The sequence below is a fragment of the Carya illinoinensis genome, chromosome 1, assembly GCF_018687715.1.
Source record: "Carya illinoinensis cultivar Pawnee chromosome 1, C.illinoinensisPawnee_v1, whole genome shotgun sequence".
In the NCBI taxonomy this organism is placed as follows: domain Eukaryota; kingdom Viridiplantae; phylum Streptophyta; class Magnoliopsida; order Fagales; family Juglandaceae; genus Carya; species Carya illinoinensis.
The window spans coordinates 23104411-23125907 of NC_056752.1; the positions used below are offsets into that span (position 1 = coordinate 23104411).

Below are 21497 nucleotides of genomic sequence, written 5' to 3' on the forward strand. Positions count from 1 at the left end.
AAACATAAATACTCCATTTATAGGAAATTCCTATTTGACAATCAGTCAAGTGCATTTACTTCGCCTGGTTGATTTAGTAATGGATTTCCAACTTCAATGAATATGTTGAACCTATTTTAAGAGGTATAATAGTCTGAATTGGCCTGACTCAACGTCCTTCCATTTATAATTTCCTAAGGTGGACTTTTTCAGCAGTGTTTGACATCTTAAGCTGGACCTCTCATGATGAAGAAAGGAGAATGAATTGGTTGCTTTTTAACTGGGGGGTTTGAAAACTTGAAAAATGAAATTTAATTTCCCAAAGGAATCAAGATATTGATGAAGTAGTATTTGTGGATAAGTGTTTACTGGGTTGGATTATTTTGTTTGAGTTAAGTGTAAATGAGATAATAAATATAAATTAGAAAAATTATAGTAATACAATATATGGATTATTTTATTTTATATTTATTTCTTTTATAAATTACCCATATGTTAATGGCCAATTTTTTCACATGTACTGATATTTCATATCTAATATCGTGTATGCATATAATATTTACCAGCCTACCAACATATTTTGTTTAATATATGTGTGTTACAATTTTTAACTTGTATCACAATTTATAAAAATTGTATAAATTATTGTATAGGAATGTATTGATACTCTTATTCTATCGTAAGATATAAATTGACAATGCATTTGTCTTCTTTTCAGCATGGGAAACGAGAAAGAACAACCACCCTCCCTTACACCTGGCAGCTCAAACACCTCATTTGCAGTATATATCAATACAAAAATATTTGGACTTTAATGAGTTTTTATTTATTAGAAAGTTACATCAATAACAAGATGTTGTGTTCATATGTTAGGGCATACCATCAACTAATCCAGACATCCCAAATTACATGCCTGGGTACTTTGGACTGGTGCCTGCGTGGTCACTGACTTTTCTACCATATTCAGTTAGCAACCAATACCCATTTCAACATGGCATGGAAACTCCGACTCCTCACATCAGTACAAGCTTTGCTACAAGCAACTATAAAGGTACAAAGGATAATAGACCTGATGGTGGGGAAACTGAAGCGCAATGTGATTCTCCAAGAGTTGAAGAAAGTACTGAGGATAGGCAAAATACACGGGAAACAGAGGATTGTAGTGCTGGGACATCTCAGAATGTGGTAATGGATGATGATGATATGGTTGAGGAGCCAACCAAGGGGATGGAGTTTAATTCCTTTGAAGATTTATTGAGTTATTATAAGCAATATGGTAAGAAATGTGGCTTTGGGGTGATGACCAAAAGGACTGAGAGGGGAGAAGATGAGGCTGTTAGATATGTCACCTTTGCTTGTGCCCGGGGTGGGAAGGCTCGGAATAGGACATTGAATGTCACTAACCCACATCCAACATGGAAGACGGAATGTAAGGCAAAGATTAATGCCTTAAGAATTGATGAAAAGCTTCAGTTGACTACAGTTTATAATATCCATAACCATGGCCTCAGTCCAAAAAAATCTCGCTTCTTTCGATGTAATAGAGAAGTGAGTGAGTCGGTAAAAAGAATCTTAGATACAAATGACTTGGCTGGCATCCGAATGAATAAGAGCTTCGGATCTCTTGTTGTTGGCGCGGGTGGATTCGAGAACCTTCCATTTTTGGAAAATGATTGTCGTAATTTTATCGATAAGGCAAGACATCTACGACTTGGAGCTGGTGGTGCTGGAGCACTTAATGAGTATTTTTTACGGATGCAGTATAGAAATCTTGAGTTCTTTGCATTGATGGATTTAGATGATGACGGGAGGTTAAAGAATGTCTTTTGGGCAGACCCCCGTAGTAGAGCAGCCTACCAATATTTCAGTGACGTGGTCACATTCGACATCACTTACCTGACGAATAGATATGTGATGCCCTTTGCACAATTTGTTGGTGTAAACCACCATGGGCAATCAATTTTGTTGGGAGCAAGCTTGATTTCCAGCGAGGATACTGAGACTTTTGTATGGTTATTCCAGACCTGGCTGCAGTATATGGATGGTATAGCTCCGAAAGCTATTATCACTGATCAGGATAGAGCGATGAAAAATGCAATCGCTATTGTTTTTCTAGAAACCAAACATAGATTTTGTCTGTGGCATATACTAAAGAAAGTTCCAGAAAAACTGGGCTCATATGGTTCATACAAAAATGGGATGAAAAATGAATTGATGAAATGTGTGTATGACACTCAATCTATTGAAGAGTTTGAGAAGTGTTGGGATGAATTGATTACCACTTACAACTTGCAAGAGAATGCGTGGTTGAAAAGCCTATACGTTGACCGTAAGCATTGGATACCGGCATTTTTGAAAGAGTCATTTTGGGTTGGAATGAGTACGACGCAGCGGAGTGAGAGCATGAATGCATTTTTTGACGGTTACGTTCATGCTAAGACAAACCTAAAAGAGTTTGTCGACCAGTTTGATAACGCATTGAAGAAAAAAATTGAGAATGAAAATACCGCAGACTTCCACTCATTTAGTGTCACAATTCCCTGCATTTCTAGATCACCGATTAAGAAGAGATTCCAAGAGTTGTACACGAATGCAAAGTTCAAGGAAGTTCAAAAGCAAGTTACTGGCATGATCGATTTGAATCCAAAGTTACTTGAGAGTGATGGTGCATTACACATTTATAGGGTTGACGATGAAATTCGTTTGGAAGATTTCACTAAGCCGGTGACACATTCTGTGGATTTCAGTTCGGTAGATGCAACTACAAAATGTTCTTGTGGATTATTTGAGATGAGGGGAATATTGTGTTGACACATTTACGCCGTTTTTAGATCTAACGAGATAAAAGTTTTGCCAGATAAATACATTTTAGATCGATGGAGGAAAGATATTAAAAGACGATACACATTAATCCATAGTAGCTATGATGCAGGGGAACAGCGGGCAGATTCTAATAGATATTCAGAATTATTGAATATTTGTTACCAAATGATTACTCGTGCAGCGGGTACTAGAGCGCATATTGAGGATGCAAAAAGTAAGTTATATGCAATGATTGAGTTGTATGATGCCAACCAAGAACCCCCATCGATGATCCAAACGGGTTCCAATGCATGTAGTACGGCAAAGGACACAAATACAGGAAGTGGTTCTGGTCAAGTACGCAGTCCACATATTGTGCGAGGGAAAGGCAGACCCTCCTCTTTGCGGAGAGCATCAATGATGGAGATAGACATGCGAAAAGCTAAGGCGAAGACGAAGAAAGCACCATCAAAAGGGAAACGTAAAGAGGTATAAATATTTAGCATGACAAAGTAAGTTATATTTTACTCTCTGCTTACATTAATTAATGTGTTCTTACTTGTTACTTGATTATTAGAGAGATGGACGAGATACACCAGCCGTGGACACTTGCAGAAATTTATTTGGAAATACTCAGATGGATATGCCCAATGTTGAAATTACTGGATCCCAGCTCCGAGAAACAGTGATTCAGAGTCAAGAAAGTGTAAGTGGATTGAGTTATTTTTCCCTCTGCTTTTGAATGTATTTATCGACATGACGTTAATATTTGGGTTTTTATTCTTTATAGATGCAGTTTGGGTTGGATGGATCACAACCGTTGAAGTATGGGATGGATGGAAATGACATGGATGGATCACAAGGCAGGGAATGATTTATGGGGATTTTCATGTATTTTTTTGTGGCCTTTAATCACATATTTGTGGACTTTAATTTATTTTGGTGGACTTTATTGTATTTTTGATGGACTTTAATTGAGCTAATAGATTTCTGAAGATTGAATGTAGTTCATGACATTTTTATGGGAATTTAGAAGATTCTTGTGGATGGAATATATTTTGTGGCTTGAATGAGAGAATTAGATGCTTATTTTGTGAATTTAATTAGATTTTGGTAGATTGAGTTGAATGTAAATTCAGGGCATTTATTAATGTATTTTTAGTTGATATTATTGAGTTATTAGAGTATTTTGTGGCTTGATGAGAGATTCAGGGCATTTATTAATTTTTGTGAATTTCCAAGATTTTTTTTTATATTGATGGAGTATTATTTGTGGATTTTAGGAGTATTTTGTGGATTTAAAAGGAGTCTTGTTGTGGCTTGGATGTGAGAATACGCTATTGTATTTTATTCTGTACATATGATTAATAGACTTGAAAGTATGGATGGTACAGTTTGGATGGAAACTGTGATTTTAAATGATCGACCACTTTTGGTGATGTTTTCGTTTATACAAATTTGGTTACAGTTATACCAAACTGTATCGGCCAATGAAGTTTCCAGATTATGGTTTTTTGGTTATTCTTGTTGAAATGTTATGAATATGGTTTCAGAATTTATCTTGTTGAAATTCTGTAAATAGATGTTTGTATCACATTCTGGTCCGGGGAGGATCTGCTTTAGTTGCTGAATGGTGGGAGGTAAGAGTATATAACGTCCAAGCTGGGGGCAATAAAGAGTATGAGTGTGTGTGAGTTTGCCAGGTTTTAACATACACATTTATAGACCAGTTTTGAATGTCAACAATCAGTTCAATGACACAAATAGAAGGGCGATTTATACATCATCTAGTCAGTTTGTAGTCCAATACTTCGGTTGACTACAAAGGGACTACAAACACTTCATATTACGTGAACTGCACGTCCAATACAAGTGCAAAAGTTGAGTACAAAAATAAAGACCAACATAAGTGATGGTTTACAAACACTAGAATGATGATTACTTGGATACTACAAGATAAAATGCAACAAAAAATGCAAATGCCCAAAAACTAAGGGGAAGTTGTGTGCGTCTGAGCCTGATCTCAGCTTCTCTATTTTCAATCTCAACCACCCTCCCTTCTAGCTCAATCTCCCTTTTCTCAACATCAAGCAATTTCTTCTCAAGTTCTTTCAGCTTCCTTAATAGTGCTTGGATGGTCATTTCTCGAAGTTCAAGCTCTCCCATCTGATCTCTATCTACCTATTTGAAAAACTTGCAATATGGTAATCCCTGCTCAAATTTAGCAAATGCCCAAAAATGTTAGATGATTCAGTTCATACAAAATCATGTTAAAAAAAAGGTATCTTGTGTAGAAATTTAAATGTCATTACCTGTGTATTGTACTTTGGACACCCTAAGAAGGGTCGTCCTAGATTTCTTGCAGTATTTGCATATCTCATTGTGGCTTCAACCTCAGTAACATTTAGTAGAGGATGCGGAAGAAATTGATGATTCTGACATTGTTAGATCCCCCAAAATCACAAAGTAGTTAACTTGGAGAGAGTTTTCAAAAGAGTTTTTTGTGCATGTACTTGTCAGTGAGTACATGATGAGAGAAACGCAAAAAACATAGAAAAAGAATTAGAAGATTTATAGAATCCCAAAAAATCATTTCATAAACCACAACAAAATATAACTGGACAGAAAAAGAGGCCAAAATTGTCAATCTCCCAACCATGTGTTGCTCGAATAATATCTACTTCCCAATTAATAGAGGCATTCAATAAGTGATGGTTATATAGCTATTCAAATATGTTTCACAAATTATCAATCAATTGATCTAAAGACTAAGACCATAAAAGCTTTGGCTGGGTTATTTTAGTTCCTTTTGTTTTCATCCAAGCCTGAGCAGATATATAGAAAGCATACTAAACAATTAACCCAGTCAAGAAAATGGAAATGGGTGTCCATGGTTTTTGTTTACAAAGCCAAACAATTTCTACAAACTCGAATACAGTGAAGACTCGGAACAGGGAGGGTCAATTAGTACAGGGCATCCATTTGAAATAACTAAATTTACTTGGATAAGAAAACAAAATCGAAACTCAATCAGCTACCAGTTTGTTACAATCAACAATCAGCTACCAGTTTCAAGATGCAAAACAAATTACAAACAAAAATAGCAGGGCTTGATTTTCAGCGAGAATACTGAGGCCCCTGCAAAGCCGGGTTATGGACAAAGTAAGTTTTATTTTCCGATGCAATAAACAATACAGAACTCAAAAGGGTACCCTTCGAAAACAATACCCGATAGAATCTAATTTCTTAATATGCACAAGAGGAAAGGGTACCTCAGAAACCCAATGAATTTGAGCTTCAAATCTGCCGCTCCCACAAGTTCTTTGGTTCCATGGTCCCCCAGGCCAAGGGCAAAAAAAAAAAAAAAAATTTGAGAATGGGGGGTGTTCGTGGGTGTTCTAGGGTTCTGGGTTCTTCTAGGGTTCATGAGTGTTCTAGGGCTCGTGGGTGTTCTAGGGCTCGTGGAGAACACAAACGCTGACTGTGGAGAAGACGAAGGGGCCTTCGTTGGATGGGCTTCGTGAGTCTCAGTATGTATGGGTTTTCGAAGGGGAGAAAAAGATTAGGGGTTTTGATGGGGAGTAGATCGTGATGTCGGGATGGGGGTTTTGCTTGGCTGAACACGACGACGAAGATGAGTGCTCGAAGACGATGGGGGCGAAGCATCAAACGGTGACTTCTGTGTCGGTATGGGTTTTCGAAGGGGAGAAAAAGATTGGGGGTTTCGATGGGGAGTAGATCGTGATGCCGGGATGGGGGTTTTGGTTGGCTGACCACGACGACGATGATTTTGATGGCTCGAAGCCGATGGGGCAGACAGAGGGAAGATGGTGGACGGTGGACTCTATTTCGGGATGGGGTTTCAAAGGTTCGAAGGAAGACGAAAACCCATTTTCAGTCTTTTGATTTCATCCCATCGTATTCCCTTCCCCCCAAACAAAAAGAAGTGTTTTGAATTTTATTCTATTTTTAAAAAAAAAATTAAGTCAGCTGACGTGGCATAAGCCGAGGCCGCGTCGGGGCCCAGTGTTACAACCCCTATAAAAGTCACCTTGGGACAAGCCTTGACATTGCCCTTGGGAGGCAAGGACAGCACCTTGGCTAGCCCACAAGCATGCCTTGGCTCGTGGGGTGACACGCACGGGGCGCCCAGCATGCATGCATGCCTTGGCCCGCGTGGTGGCACACACGGGGCGCCCAGCATGCGGGCTAGCGTGGCTAGTGAGAGCTTGCTTGCACGCACAGCCTGGCGCTGCACGCCCATGCGAGTCTTAGTGCGCAGGCCCATGCGCACCATGGTGGGCCGCGTGGCCCTTGCACGCACCCATGCACGGCAAGGCCTTGCACGGCACTTCCAGCCCACCCGGCCACACTTCAGCAAGGCTAGTGGCATGCCATCCAGCGCACGGCTCCAGCCCGTGCCTTGCAGAGCAGGTCAGTGGCATGCCCACCAGGCATGCCATCTAGCGCATGGCTCCAGCCATGCCTTGCAGACTCAGCGCCTAGGCCACCAGCCTAGGCCATGCCGCACGCACACATGGCTCACCACCAGCAGGCCTTGCGTGGCACCATGCCATGCCCACCAGCAGGCCCTTGCATGGCACCATGCCATGCCCATCCGCAAGCCATGTTGTGCCACCTAGCCATGGACCAGACCGAAGACCACCATGCACCATCCTAGCCCACCATGGGCTCATGCACGCTTGGGCCAACTTGGCCCGCCACTATGTTATTTCTTTTTATTTATGTTATTTTTATTTTATTTATTTCCAAGGGGCCTTTTGGGGGTTTCCAAGTTGTAACTCCTATATATAGGACCCTTAGCTCCTTCATTTCATATCTTTGGACAATTGGCTTAGGAGAGCTTTGTTTTGGAGATCATCTATTTCGGTGCTTAGCACTTGGACTCTTTGGGGTGCAATTCGTGAATCCCTAAGGAGAGAATCACACTTTGCAATTCGTGAATAAGTGTGATTCAATCTATCAATCATATTGTTCTTGTCATTCAATCTCGTTTCTTCCATTTACTTTCTATTGTTATTGTTATTTTGTGTGCATTGATTTTCATTGTTCTTGAGCGTTCTTAGTTGTTCTTAAGAGTTCTTCATATTGTTCTTCAGTGTTCTTCGTGTTCTTGAGAGTTCTTCATATTGTTCTTGAGTGTTCTTCGTGTTCTTAAGAGTTCTTCATATTGTTCTTCAGTGTTCTTCTTTGCTCTTGAGTGTTTATCATTTTGTTCTTGAGTGTTCATCATTTTGTTCTTAGAGTTGATTCTTCAATTGCCTCATTTCATCCATACAAGCACTTAGTGCCATCCACTATAGTGTTTGCACATTTCCATCACTCCATACACCCATCTTAGCCCCAAACACCTAACCACATCATACCCAAGTGGTCATCTTGACCACCATTGCTTGCGAACCAAGCAAGAGAGGAACCAGGATCCGGTCATCACAAGACCACCATTGACGTGGAAGACTTATTGTCTAGGGACTTGACCAGGGTCCCTAACACCCAGGCCGGTTGCGTATAGCATTTTTCATTATTATTTAGGTCCTCCTGCCAAACAAGCTTACCGACTCTAACAAGCGTCAAGTGACGTGACCCCTTCATGACACCGAGGAACGCAGGAAACTTGTTTTTAAAGGAAAGTAGGAAACTAACCGCATACAAACCGCACCACAAAGTCAAGCATGAATAAATATTTAGAATAATTTTATTTATTATCAATAATTTATCATCTTTAATATATTACACATTATATTTATTTTATAATAAATATAAATTATATAGAGAATAAATATAATAATTCAATTAATTTAATAAAAATAAAAAAATAAAAAATAATATTAAAATATATAATATATCAAAAGTATTAGTATGCTAATTGAAACACGTCGTTCTACTTGACTGTTGTTTTTTTTAAATTTAATAATTATAAAAGTAATTTTAAATATATTAATATATTTTGTTTATTTTTTAAAAATATTTAAATATATAAAAAATTAAATAAAAAACTAACTAGCGGTATGAATGGGCGGTGCTACTCCGCTCTATAATATATACGGTGTGAGATAATAAATACTCAAATCTCTCTTCTTCTCTCTTAAATTTCGAACTGCCTCAGCTGAGTCCCAAGTTTTCTAGGGTTCTACTCCTGTTTCTAAATACTAATCATCTCATATCATTCTCAAATCTCTTCCCCCAACCCTAATCTAGGTGTGTCCCTCTTTCTCTCTTAACCGAATCCTAATCTTGTTTCTAGGGTTTTCGGTCGCAATGCCGCTGCCGACCAAATCTGGCAGGCCGGTAAGGAACGCAGATTCCGACGAGTCGGAGACGCCGTCCAACAATTTATGGGTAGGTAACCTGGCGAGCGACGTCACCGACTCGGATCTCATGGACCTTTTTGCCCGGTACGGTGCGCTCGACAGCGTCACCACGTACTCGTTGCGGAGCTACGCCTTCGTCTTCTTCAAGCGTATCGAGGATGCCAAGGCTGCCAAGGAAGCTTTACAAGGGGTCGAGCTGCGTGGTAACCCGGTTAAGATCGAGTTTGCTCGTCCGGTTTGTTCTGATCTCTGCGTCTCGTTAGATTTATTTGGCTTTTGCTATTTTTTGCTTTATGGACTTGTGAGTTCTTGTAATTTAATTTTTTTAAAATCACAATTTGTTCAGTTTTATTCGTTTCAACTTTCAATCCCAAGATTCGTTCTCAGATCCCTAACAGAATAATGGATTTGGGGTAAATGATAATTGGATAACCAGGAAATTAGGTTCAATTCAATATTTTGATGCATTTACTGGGATCAAAACTGCACCTTAATTAAAAAATTACATAAGAATTGAAGCGTGAGTTGGTTTTAAACCAACAGCGGAAAGGAAAAGAAAACTAGTAAAATCGATTTGCGGGTTATTCGAGGCTGGAAACGTGAGTTTTACGTGTCTCCATTACCGAAACATTTTTGTTTTATGCGACCTCGAGTTTGAACTATCGAACTGCGATCGAGATTTAGGAAAAAGCTAGATGTTTGAACTTTACATGGAATTAAGCCAATCGAAGGTGGCTCATACTTCTCACAATCCGTCTTCTATGGTTGGGAGTAATTCGGCAAAATCATTATATCAATTGTGGATCATAATGAATTGGGTGACGTCTGTCTTATTTATTGTAGTATTAGTTGATAGCACTAGGTTTCACAAATGATTCCCAATGAAGCCCGAGAGCAAGAGGATGCCAAACGTTCGTGTGAATTATGCAGTACATGTGCCACTCAACGGTTAGGCTCATAAAAATGTGCTAATCGAAACGGCTGAGATTTCAAATTTGAACTGCAATTATCAGTTTGTTCTTAGCTTAGCATGGACCGATGCAGGAAGTAGAAACTTGGCAAGGATTTGTTGATGACCTAAACTTTTCCTTCCATGAACCAGGTTTCATCCCTGAAATAGTTTTTTGAACGAAGTTCCTGATGTGAGTTTGCTACCCTTTTCCTAAGTCAATGAAAGCAATAAATAGAATGGATTTTTATTTTTTTATTTTTTTATTTATCTGATTATGCAAACCCTAGGATGTAGAGATGGATCTGCACTCAAATGAGGATGTGAGGATCAAATCGAGGCAAAACGTTCACTCAAGCAAATAGACTAAAATAGAAGAACATGAGTTTGTGTATGGTCTACTGATCAGTGTTACACTGTTATAAACCGGATGCCTTGGGGTTGACACTGCCCATTCACAATCTTGAGGACATCAAACTAAAATAATTTTTCTTGAATTATTCGAGATATACTTGCGGGAAATTCCTTACCGAAGGCCTGGGCAATTTTGAGATTAGTTGTAAGAAAAATATTAATTGTACTTAAGAAAAACTTATTTCTCCATGTGTTAGCTATTGATACGTTGAAAATTATGAAATTTATAAGTACAAAATGAGTCTTGTACGTTAAATTGTAAGTAAAATTATTAGTACATGTAGCACTACTCAGTTTAAACTTTGTTCGGACAACCAGTGCCAATAGGAAAAATGTTTTCTTTAAATTTCTAGCCGGCTACATGAATCTTAACATTATTAAGTTAAACAATTTTATTTCTTGAATTAAGTTGCGCTTGCTCTGGTTTTTCTAAATTTACGATATTGGGGTCCAACCACGGATTTGTACCTTATTTGGAGAGGATGATATGATACTCACTTGGTATCATGGGATGCCAAGTCAATAAAATTGCATATATAAGCATTTATTTTAAATAACATGGCATTCTATTATAAGATGGAAGTATCATGTAGTCGTACTTTATGTTGTTACCTGATAAATACTTAGTCAGAGAAGGATACAGCAAGGAAAGATAATGTAAACTTCTTTTCTTTTTTTTTTTTTGATAGTTAAAGATGATGTAAACTTCTTGTTAGCTTGTTCATGAATAATGGGTTTAAGGCTATGAAGATAGTTTTGATTTCTGACCTTACCTTTGTTTGAGCCTTGCGCTTCAAATTCACAAATTCAGTCTTGAGCTTATAAGATTTCTTCCATTAAAAGGCTCCATGCTGGCTTTTGAATTTATCATACCTTTAACTGTACTTCATTTTGATGCCTATAATTATTCTTGCCATTGTAACAAAAAACATGATCTCGTTGCAGAAGTCTTTTGCTACCCACCAAATGAGACTGAAAGAGCTTACTTGCTCCCCCCCACCCCACCCCACATCCCTTTTAAAAGAAAAGAAAAAAAAAAAAAAAAAATACTTTGAGGAAGTGTTAAATTACATTTAACTCTCTAGTGCAAAAGCTGAGAATTCTTCAATTATGCAGAACCAATAAGAAGAATTCTTAAATATGAATGCAATATATTTTCTTTATGCGGCACAATCTATATATTGGGAGCATTCTTTTTCAACTAAAGTAGAGTCGTATCTGTGAGGTATCTTGATTGTGGAATAAAGGCCTGTAAACAATTTATTTTCCGCAAGCCTGGTTATCCTTTGTTGTTTTGCTAAGTTCAAACCTGTTTATTCAGAGTCTCTATTAGATCTGCATCCACTCTAGTCGGGCCTGAGAATGTTTGTATATAATTTAATTCTACAGATCATAGCCACCTTTGGTGATTGTAAGACATCTGCAAGTTACCATTAATGAGATCATCTGTGCATATTTTCATCATACTTCTTTAGAAATAGCAACACTTAAAATCCCTAGATGTGTCTTCACCTCGCACATTAATTATTTTATTCATTCGCCTCCATGGACTTGATGTTTAGGCATCTTTAATCTCTAAAAGATATGTGCATCTGCCTGCACAGGCTGATTGAAGCTTGGTGTTAGTTGCTCACAGATTAGTAATACTAGTTTCTTTCCCTCTGGAGCAAGTAGTATGATTTTCTTTTGACACCAATTTGATCTTTTTTTCTCATATATAGTATTTTGTTTCTCTCTAAGTTTTCTAAATGCCTAGCTATTGAAACATGCAATCCTGTGATGTTTGTAAATATCTTACAAAATCCTGCTTTGCAGGCAAAACCTTGTAAGAGTCTATGGGTCGGTGGAATTAGCCCAATGGTTTCAAAGGAAGAATTGGAAGAAGAATTTCATAATTTTGGTAAAATTGAGGATTTTAAGTTCCTTAGAGACCGCAATACTGCATTTGTTGAATACCTTAGATTGGAAGATGCTTCCCAAGCCATGAGAAATATGAATGGGAAGCGTTTAGGTGGTGACCAGATACGTGTGGATTTCCTTCGGTCACAGCCCTCAAGAAGAGTAAGTCTTATTTAGTTACTTTATTGTATTTCTGAGATATTGTAGTATTAACGAGATTCATCATGATAGCTGCCATTGTGTGAGGGTTTCAAGTTGGCACAGAACTTGAAAAGTTGTGAAGTTTTTGATGAATAGTGAAGAAACGGAGTTGAGATGAAAACTTTATATGTTTTTGAAAGTGTGGGCCACCACAAATTGATGTGTGTTTATATTAAAATAATAGATTTTTAATCAAGAAGTGTGAAATATGTTGAGCCGACAGTTTTGTATGTTTGGGAAGAAGTATGGAAAAAACTTTTACTGTATACCAAAAATTACTCTCCTGTGGACAAAAGTCTCCTATTCAAGCATGCACCTACTTGCATGAAGGTTAAAAGAACTCAAAACCAGAACTAAACCGAAATGTTAAAAATCCTGAAACTAGAAACCAAAGCTGGCCAAATCTTAAATAGAACAGGACTGAACTGGTCGGCCTGGTTTGGTTGATCAGTTTGGTTTCACGGTTTTTTTACCCCTGTAATTGTGATTTCTTTTTTCTTTTCACGTCATTCTGAAATGAGCTCATATGATGCCAACAGGAACAGTGGCTTGACTCCAGAGATGGGCAGTTTCTGGGCAGAAGCATGGTACCTGCTGATTCCCATTTAGGTCTTAAAAGGCAACTGGTGAGTTCCAACCTGAGAATTCTGTCGTGCTAAATTAGTTGAGTTTTCTTTATTTATGATGCCTTTGAGGCCATGTGTCTCTGAGGAATTGTGTCACATGAGATCTAGTATACCACTCAGTGGTGGACTAAATCACTTGTTAAGTTGGAACTGTCAGTGGTTTTGTGGGAGGTATCTTGACAGTAGATGGTAATTTTCTTTTAGAATTGCAAGTGGCGGTTTTCTATTGCACCCACCAAAAGGGTTACTTTTTCTAAATATGTGTTGTCATGTTGCAGCATCCTCAATCTTCTGTGGGGCGAAAAGGAGATGGACAGCCCAGTAATGTTTTGTGGATAGGTTACCCTCCTTCTGTTCAGATTGATGAACAAATGCTCCATAATGCCATGATTTTATTTGGTGAAATTGAAAGAATTAAGAGTTTTCCTTCAAGACACTATTCCTTTGTGGAATTTAGGAGTGTGGATGAAGCCCGGCGTGCAAAGGAGGGTTTGCAAGGACGGCTTTTTAATGATCCTCGAATAACCATTATGTTTTCGAGCAGTGACCTGGCACCTGGCAAAGATTACCCTGGTTTGTATCCTGCGGCTAAAGGGCCTAGACCAGAGATATTTCTTAATGAACCTCCATTTCGACCTGCACAGGTGGATTTGTTTGGTCATAATCGTCCTGTGACATCAAATAATTTTCCTGGACCGTTGCAAACTTTGCCAGTGAGGCCATTTGGTCGTCAAGGTAGTCTTGAACCTCCATTTTCAGGCCCAGAATTTGATGATTTGGCCTCTCATCCTAATTTTCAGGATGCTAATCTGAAAAATGTGATGGGTTCAAACTGGAAAAGGCCATCTCCTGCACCTGGGATGCTCCCTTCTCCTGCACCAGGTATTAGACCGTCCACAAGATCTGCATCTGGTGCTTGGGATGTATTTGACATAAATCAGTTTCAGAGGGATTCTAAGAGGTCAAGGGTAGATGAAGCTTTGCCCATTGATGATGTTTCTTTTCCTTTGAGAAGGATTGATGACCGTGGGCTTGGGATGGATCAATCATATGGGCCTGGTCCAGTAACTGATGGAGGTGCCTCTAATAATTTTGCAAATGTTCAAGGGAAGAGCAGCCTTAGTCCTGTTGGTGCCAGGCTCATGGCTGGAGGACCTGGTCAGGGTTATGTTGAGAATGATTACATATGGCGTGGTATTATTGCTAAGGGGGGAACACCTGTTTGTCAAGCCCGTTGTGTCCCTATAGGAAAAGGAATAGAGACTGAGATGTGAGTATGCTTCCCCTTTTCTAGTTTTCGGTCTTTGACGTCATTTATGTCTTTGTTTAAGATATTGTGCCTAGATTTTAATGGCCTAGATTTTCATGATTTTCTTGTTTCCCTCCCTTCTTCTTAGATAGGTATTAACTCTTGTATACCCCCTGTGTATCTGGGCTATAAGCCTATTCTCATGAATATAATATGATCGTTTAACTATAAAAAAGTTGGACTTTTTTTTTTTCCAAATAAGTGCTTCAGTTAGATTTTAAATGGTTGTATCTAAATAGGCAACTCTCTTGTATACATCCTATGTACTTTGGCGTGTCTTTTGCAAACACTTTTTTACAGTATTTTGTCCAATATCTTTTTTAGTGTGCTATATAGTTTTGGATGTTGTAATATGTAGGAGCATAAATCTATCTTTCAACTTTATAGGCCCCGTGAAATTGGCTGCAACCATATTAAATGAAGTGTTCATAGTTTTATTTTTATCTCCCAAGTCAGTCACACACACACACACACACACACACACACACAACTTGCGTATATCTGTAATGTACAAGAAGTTTCTTGGTCCTTCATTGTTTGTCCTGATATCTCTGGAACAATTTTCTTCTTTTTTACGCGTGTGCATCTTTTCCTATCTGATTTTCACACCCTCAATTTTGGAAATCAGAGATTTATTTTCACTTGATACAAACTGCTTTTACCAAAATTTCTTCACACGTCTGGTAGCTCTTGTTTATGTGAGAATTTTTTTTCTTTTGCAGTCCTGAGGCAGTTAATTGCTCAGCCAGAACGGGATTAGATATGCTCACAAAACACTATGCTGATGCCATTGGGTTTGATATTGTTTTCTTCTTGCCAGACAGTGAAGATGATTTTGCTTCGTACACTGAATTCCTTCGCTACCTGGGTGCCAAAAACCGTGCGGGTGTTGCCAAGTTTGATGATGGGACCACCTTATTTTTGGTACCTCCATCAGACTTCTTAACTAATGTTTTGAAAGTTGCAGGACCTGAACGTCTATATGGTGTGGTTCTCAAGTTTCCACAACAAGTTCCTACTGGAACATCTATACCGCAACAATCATATCTTCCTGTCCCCGCTTCTCATTACATAGACAGACAGCAGATTCCTTCTCGTGCAGAGTATGGTGTAATCTCTTCGAAGGAGGAACAAGTTTTGCCAATGGATTATAACAGGGTTTTGCATGAGGAATCAAGTCTTCCTCCTAAATCAGTTTTCCCAGTTACAAATGAGTCCCCTGCAATGCTGTCAGTACCCCAAGAATACACTTCTAATAATGCAGCTGCAGTGGCCCAACCTGGAGTAACATTAACCCCCGAGCTTATTGCAACTCTAGCATCCTTACTGCCTCCAAACACACAATCTTCTGCTTCAGAAAGTGCAAAGCCTGAAATAGGCTCATCCTCTGTCAGGCCTTCAATTCCACCTCAAGTTGCATCTGATAAAGAGACCCCATCTCAAGACTGGAGACAAGATCATCAAACTTCTGACCATACTGGTCATTCTTTGCAACAGTTGAGGAGTCAGTTTAATCCTCAAATGCAAAACCTATCTCAGTATCAGCCTTACCCACTTGTCTCAAGCACACCAGGCCATAGTGCACCATCAGTACTTGGTGGTGCCCAAATTCAGGACTCTTCTTTCAGCCTGCCCCGACAGGGTGCTATTTTGCCTCGGCCGAATCAAAATGGACAGGTTGCTGCTTCTTCCCAATTGAGACAACAGTATCAACTTGAAATTCCTGCTAGTGGTCAGAGAGGCTACGGGATGGTTCATGGAATGGAGGCTTCTGGGTTATACAGCTTGCCAAATTTTCAGCAAACAAATGCTCCTCCTTTGTCCTCATCTGGGCAGGCTCACGGTTCACTTCATTCCCAACCAGTAACTATATCAGCTGAAAAAGTGAGCTCAGAGCTTCCCAGCCAGGTGCAGCAGCTTCAATCTGCACTCTTTGGCAATTCCCAGGGCGCGCCAGATGTTGAGGTTGATAAGAACCAACGCTACCAGTCAACGCTACAGTTTGCTGCTAGCCTTCTTCAACAGATACAACAGCAACAGCAGCAAACGACCACCCAGGCAGGACGAGGGTCTGGAAATCAACAATGAGGTAATTCCTCCTTATACGAGTAATATAATTCAATTCATAAATCTATTATGTTTTTGAGAAATTCGACCTGCTCTAGTTTAGAGGTGGTTTGTTGGCCAAGTTAAGTTGTGTATTTCCTTTCATTTTTGTTTGCATAAGATGAATGTTCGGATCAGTTTTTATTTTTATTTTTTGCTTCATAGTTTTAGGTCATAGGTTTCAGACACCCTTTTTGCTAGAAAAATCAAATTGATATGCTTTCCTCCCCCCGCCCCGAATTTTCTAAAATAATTTTTTTAATTTTGATTTAAATTGTTATAAAAAAGTATTTTTTATTACTTATATAAAAAAAGGATTTTGTATTGATTTTTTTAAAATTTTTTTTTTTATTTCCAAATTTTTCTGCATGTGGCATACACATGACATGTCAAATAACTCATGTTGAACACTTAGGCCCGTTTAGATGGTGAAAGTGTTTCATCTCATCTCATCTCTACAACTTTCTCATATTCCCACACAAAATAGAATAAAAAATTCAACTTTTTTAAATCCCAAAACAATAATAATATTAAGAAAATATTCTAACAATATTTTATTCAACTTTCAACTTTAATTTAAAACCATCTCATCTCATATCACTATCTAAACCATACCTTATTTGTGTTGACATGGTAATTCTAGCGTTTTGCTGACGGTAGAGTAATGGAGGGATTGATTCAGTGATTTGATCAATAGCAAAACTACACCAAAAAAAAAAAAAAAAAAAAAAAAAAAAAATCAATTTTGGAGTAACCACATGGACTATTTCTTTTATACGGATAGTACTTTTATTTACTTAGTTTCTATTTATAGTGTCTTTTTTTCTCTGTTATAAATTTTTATAAGAAATGTGGGGTTTTGTTCTTATGGTGTGTTCTTGTGGTCAATGTGCATTTTCTGTGTGTTTTACCCCTCTATTGTGTGTTTAAGATGACCACAGCATTCTGTGGAGTGGTTATCTAACCTATTCAGTACTATGTTACCTTGCTCTAGCATGCTGTTGGGTGATTTCTATTTTCATAATTTTTAATTGCTGTTTTATTGCATTTAGTTTCGATATTTAAGATATCATTGCTGGGAAGAATGTTATATATGTCACTGTTATTTGGTACATTTTATCAATATTAAGTTTCTGCTATTGCATTCACGTGCCTAGTAGCTTATACCTGTAATTTATAGCTTGTGTGTGGCATATGGAGCCCTTTTTTGTGATGTGTCTGCGATTACTTAGTACATGATATGGTGAGCATTTAGTAAAAGTTGTCAATTTGTAACTGTGAAATGTAACTTCAGTGGAGTTCGTTGAACTTAATTTTGAAGATAATTTTAGGATATGTCTAGTAAATTTATATTTGTGAAACGTGGATTAGTGTCACGTTATTCAGGAATTTCACCCTACCATTTTTTTCCCTTTAAGGAGGCCGTTCATAAACAATAAATCTTGTAATGAATGATTATTAAGTGTTTGCGCAAAACTTATGAAGATTGAACCTAAAGATTACGTCTTAATATCGAGTTATAATCTAATATGTGCCTACACCAAGGGTTCCTGTGTTATACTCAATGTGATATACAAGCTCTCTTAAAAAGACGAAAGAACTTGAGGATGTCAACCCACCAATTTAGGTAAACTTATCGATTTTTTGTCAGCTACAAAACTCAAACACATATCTCCGTTTGAGTAATGTTATTTATCATCTTAATTCTCTTCATCTTCTTATCATCCTATGATGTGGTATTAGATGATTGAAGACTTTATATTTCACTTGTGAACCTATTATTTAATACTACATCATGGGATGATGAGAAAATGAATGATGAATAGATTTTTTCATCTCTGTTATACTACATATTATGAAATAGTAATAAAGAATGCAGGGAATATTATTCTGGACCGGAGGCAAACTTAGTCGGTATAACTAACATGCAAGTGCAATAGAGTGAAGAATGAAAGACATTAACTGATGGCGGTGCACAAGAAATGGGGTCCTTCATAAAAATGAGTTGGGGTTGTACTTTTAAAAGATACTTAATAATACCAATAATTTCAATATCTAGAATGGTGTTCCCAATTAAGAAGGTGGTGGCATCAACTGCATCATGTGACTTATGGCACGACTTCTCGTCCATCAATCCCTAACTAGATGCTTAGGCAAATAACTCGAGCTCTTTATTGCTTAGGATAAACACAATCAGTTTGCTTAATTTTGCAATCTTCTTTGAATATTTGCCCCCTGTTGCTATTGCTGGGAATTAACACAATCAGTTAGCTTAATCTTTGCAATCTTCTTTGCATATTTTATTTCTTCTTCATAATCATTGTTACTATGACCCGTTCCCAGTCACCATCTTAAACTTGTCGACGATAGGATGTCTGAAAGTCGAAGATGACATGGATCATGAGGAAATGTTGAAAGTGATGATTATATGACTAGGTTCACAACAAAAGTATGATAGACAGTAAAATCTTAATGGTTCTCTTCCGATCCAATATTGAAAACCCACCGATCCTAGGATCCTATGTGAGAGATTGTTATGAAAGCCAAACCCGCCTGCCAGACACCAGGTTTTAACTCTTTGCTGACATTGTAGGGCCGAAGCTTAATGAGTCGAGATATCTAATGGGAATGAAAATGACACCCAACACGAAACATGCCTGTATGTTAGCTTAAGCTTGGAAAACTGGGTGAGCAGAGTGTCTCTGTGTGGTACTGATCTGGTGTTTCCAATGAAATTATATGTTCCTAAGGTTTACGTCCACTTTTCTGGACAAAACCTAATGTCCAGAAAATGTCATTCATGGATCCGAAACACCAGATCTTGTTGCAAGATGTATATGAAACGCTTTCTAATTCTCGTGTTGGATTTAAAAGGGATCAAAATGTGTTTCTAATTTGCAAGCTATAATCGATACGTAGGTTGGAGGGATGTCAATGGTGGTCGTATACATATATATATATATATATATATATATATATATATATATGTATATGTTTAAACCGACTCCAAGCCCTTGTCAAATTTTGAAGTTTTTCTAATCTAACCGAAGTGTGGAAGCGAGACTTTTGAATTGAACCTACATGCATGTCTTCTACTTGCGTTATATCTTCTTCCGTCAATGGATGATAGGACTGCCGAGTTGAATCCCCAACATATTGAAGGAAACTGGATCCTAAAATACAGCATCAAACAGTAGTGTATTTAAGTATGGTTGGTTCTTCTTCTAAAATTATAATTCGGAACCTCTTGATTATTTTGCTTAGCCGTCTGCGTGATCAGGTAAAAGTTGTTTCGACAATGCAGCGAGAGTCATTCTTCTGCGCTTTCTCCTTTGCTCTACAATTTTTTCTGGGTCTGTTTTAAGTGTTAATTTATTAGACAGGCAACCATTAATACTCACCATAAAGTAATTAGTTATAGTAGTTATTAAACATGGTACCATAAATTAAACAACATAACCTCCAACCTCCGCCCTCGTGAAAATAGAACACTTGGGAAAAAGAATAGATAAAGGTAGTGATTAGGCAGTTAGGCCTATGATAGTCCGAAGTGTTCAAATGGGGTTGCGCAAGCAAGCTGCTTTACACTCGATTCTTTCATTTTTTAAAAAAATCTTTATATTAAAAAGGGCATCGTCAGAAATATTGAATTGGAGCGACTGTTCTATCCAAAATATACCCTAACAGCCCTCTGCTGCTTTTTTATTCATCCTTTTTTTGGTTACCTTTCACGGTGTAGGTGCTCGTGCTATCCTTTTTCGGAAATGGGCTTTAATCGTCATCTACGTACGTTTGGAATTCGGAATGAGACAGCAAGTGGGAGGGAGCTATGGCAAAGCGAGAATGGCTTTTAAAGATGAATTGTTGGTGAATGATGTTCGTACTTGTGGCTCCTCCATCTTTTCTCCGTCTGTTTGGAACCCCAGACTTGTACGATAGGGGTCTCTTACTTATATAGCAATTTTCCTTTTGTGATGTTCTGTTTGCTTCACAATCCGGCCCCTTTTTTCTTTTTCTAATTTAACCAGTTTACTCTCTCTCTCTCTCTCTCTCAATATGTGGCACCAGTTATTAGTTGAAACTTTAAAGCCACTCCCATTTGAACGTCTTTCGTATTTTTGGCTTTTATGTTTATTTTTTCTGGCCACTCGAATATCGTGAGATGGAGCGGATTTGTTGTTAAAGTTATCCAGTTGCTCTCTCTCTCTCTCTCTCTCTCTCTTATAGTTGACCAGTTGAGTTGCATTTATAGAGAGACGCTGTTGGGGGTTTCGCTTTTGATCCCAAGTTTCGATGTTTTTAGAGCATTGACATTGGGATTTTCATAAAATTTGATATTCCTTAGAATTTCTTCCTAAATTTTACTCATATTTCAAAAATCTTATACATCCTATTTCCTATACTTTCTCTATTCTATTAAAATAATATTTCTCTATTCTATTTTTATTACTTTTTTCTCACAATTCAATTTACAAACTTAAACTACTCAATATTTTTTCTTATGTTTTGAACAATTACTCTAGTAAATATTTTTAACAAAAATTTAAATTATTTTTTTGTGGGTATGATAATATTTTTAAAATTATTATTTTTATATTTTCGTAATTATTTAAATTATTTTTAAAATTATTATTTAAAACTATAACAAATATGAGTATAATAGAAAGTGTAGATAATTGGAAATAGATGAATATGATAGAAAGTATAGATGATTAGAATAAAATATTAATAAAAATAATTTGGGGATGAACAATGGTTCCCCCATATTTGGGCAACTATTGTACATACCCTAAATACTTTTCCTAAAATGAAAATTTGGATGCAGAGGTTATTTTGATGAAATCCCTAAATTTTTCTCAAATTATAGGGAAAATGTAGGT

At 37.6% G+C, this 21497-nt stretch overlaps 1 protein-coding gene across 2 annotated transcripts; it reads left to right on the plus strand.

The window, feature by feature from the left end:
* Positions 1 to 8855: 8855 nt before the first annotated feature.
* Positions 8856 to 20813, plus strand: LOC122313748 (flowering time control protein FPA-like). Of its 2 annotated transcripts, XM_043128964.1 has the most exons (6): positions 8857 to 9348; positions 12292 to 12537; positions 13116 to 13202; positions 13481 to 14472; positions 15234 to 16600; positions 20357 to 20813. In XM_043128964.1, the coding sequence occupies exons 1-5, from the start codon at positions 9061 to 9063 to the stop codon at positions 16597 to 16599; spliced, it is 2979 nt and encodes a 992-aa protein (XP_042984898.1). In that variant the 5' UTR covers positions 8857 to 9060; the 3' UTR covers position 16600; positions 20357 to 20813. The 2 variants fall into 2 exon arrangements, with proteins under 2 accessions (XP_042984903.1, XP_042984898.1); XM_043128969.1 differs by lacking the exon at positions 12292 to 12537 and having other exon boundaries at positions 8856 to 9348.
* Positions 20814 to 21497: the final 684 nt, after the last annotated feature.

Coding starts and splice junctions, on each gene's coding strand:
- LOC122313748 (XM_043128964.1), top strand. CDS start 9,061: ATGCCGCTGCCGACCAAATCTGGCAGGCCGGTAAGGAACGCAGATTCC. Junction 9,349..12,291: donor AGATCGAGTTTGCTCGTCCG/GTTTGTTCTGAT, acceptor CCTGCTTTGCAG/GCAAAACCTTGTAAGAGTCT. Junction 14,473..15,233: donor AAAGGAATAGAGACTGAGAT/GTGAGTATGCTT, acceptor TTTCTTTTGCAG/TCCTGAGGCAGTTAATTGCT.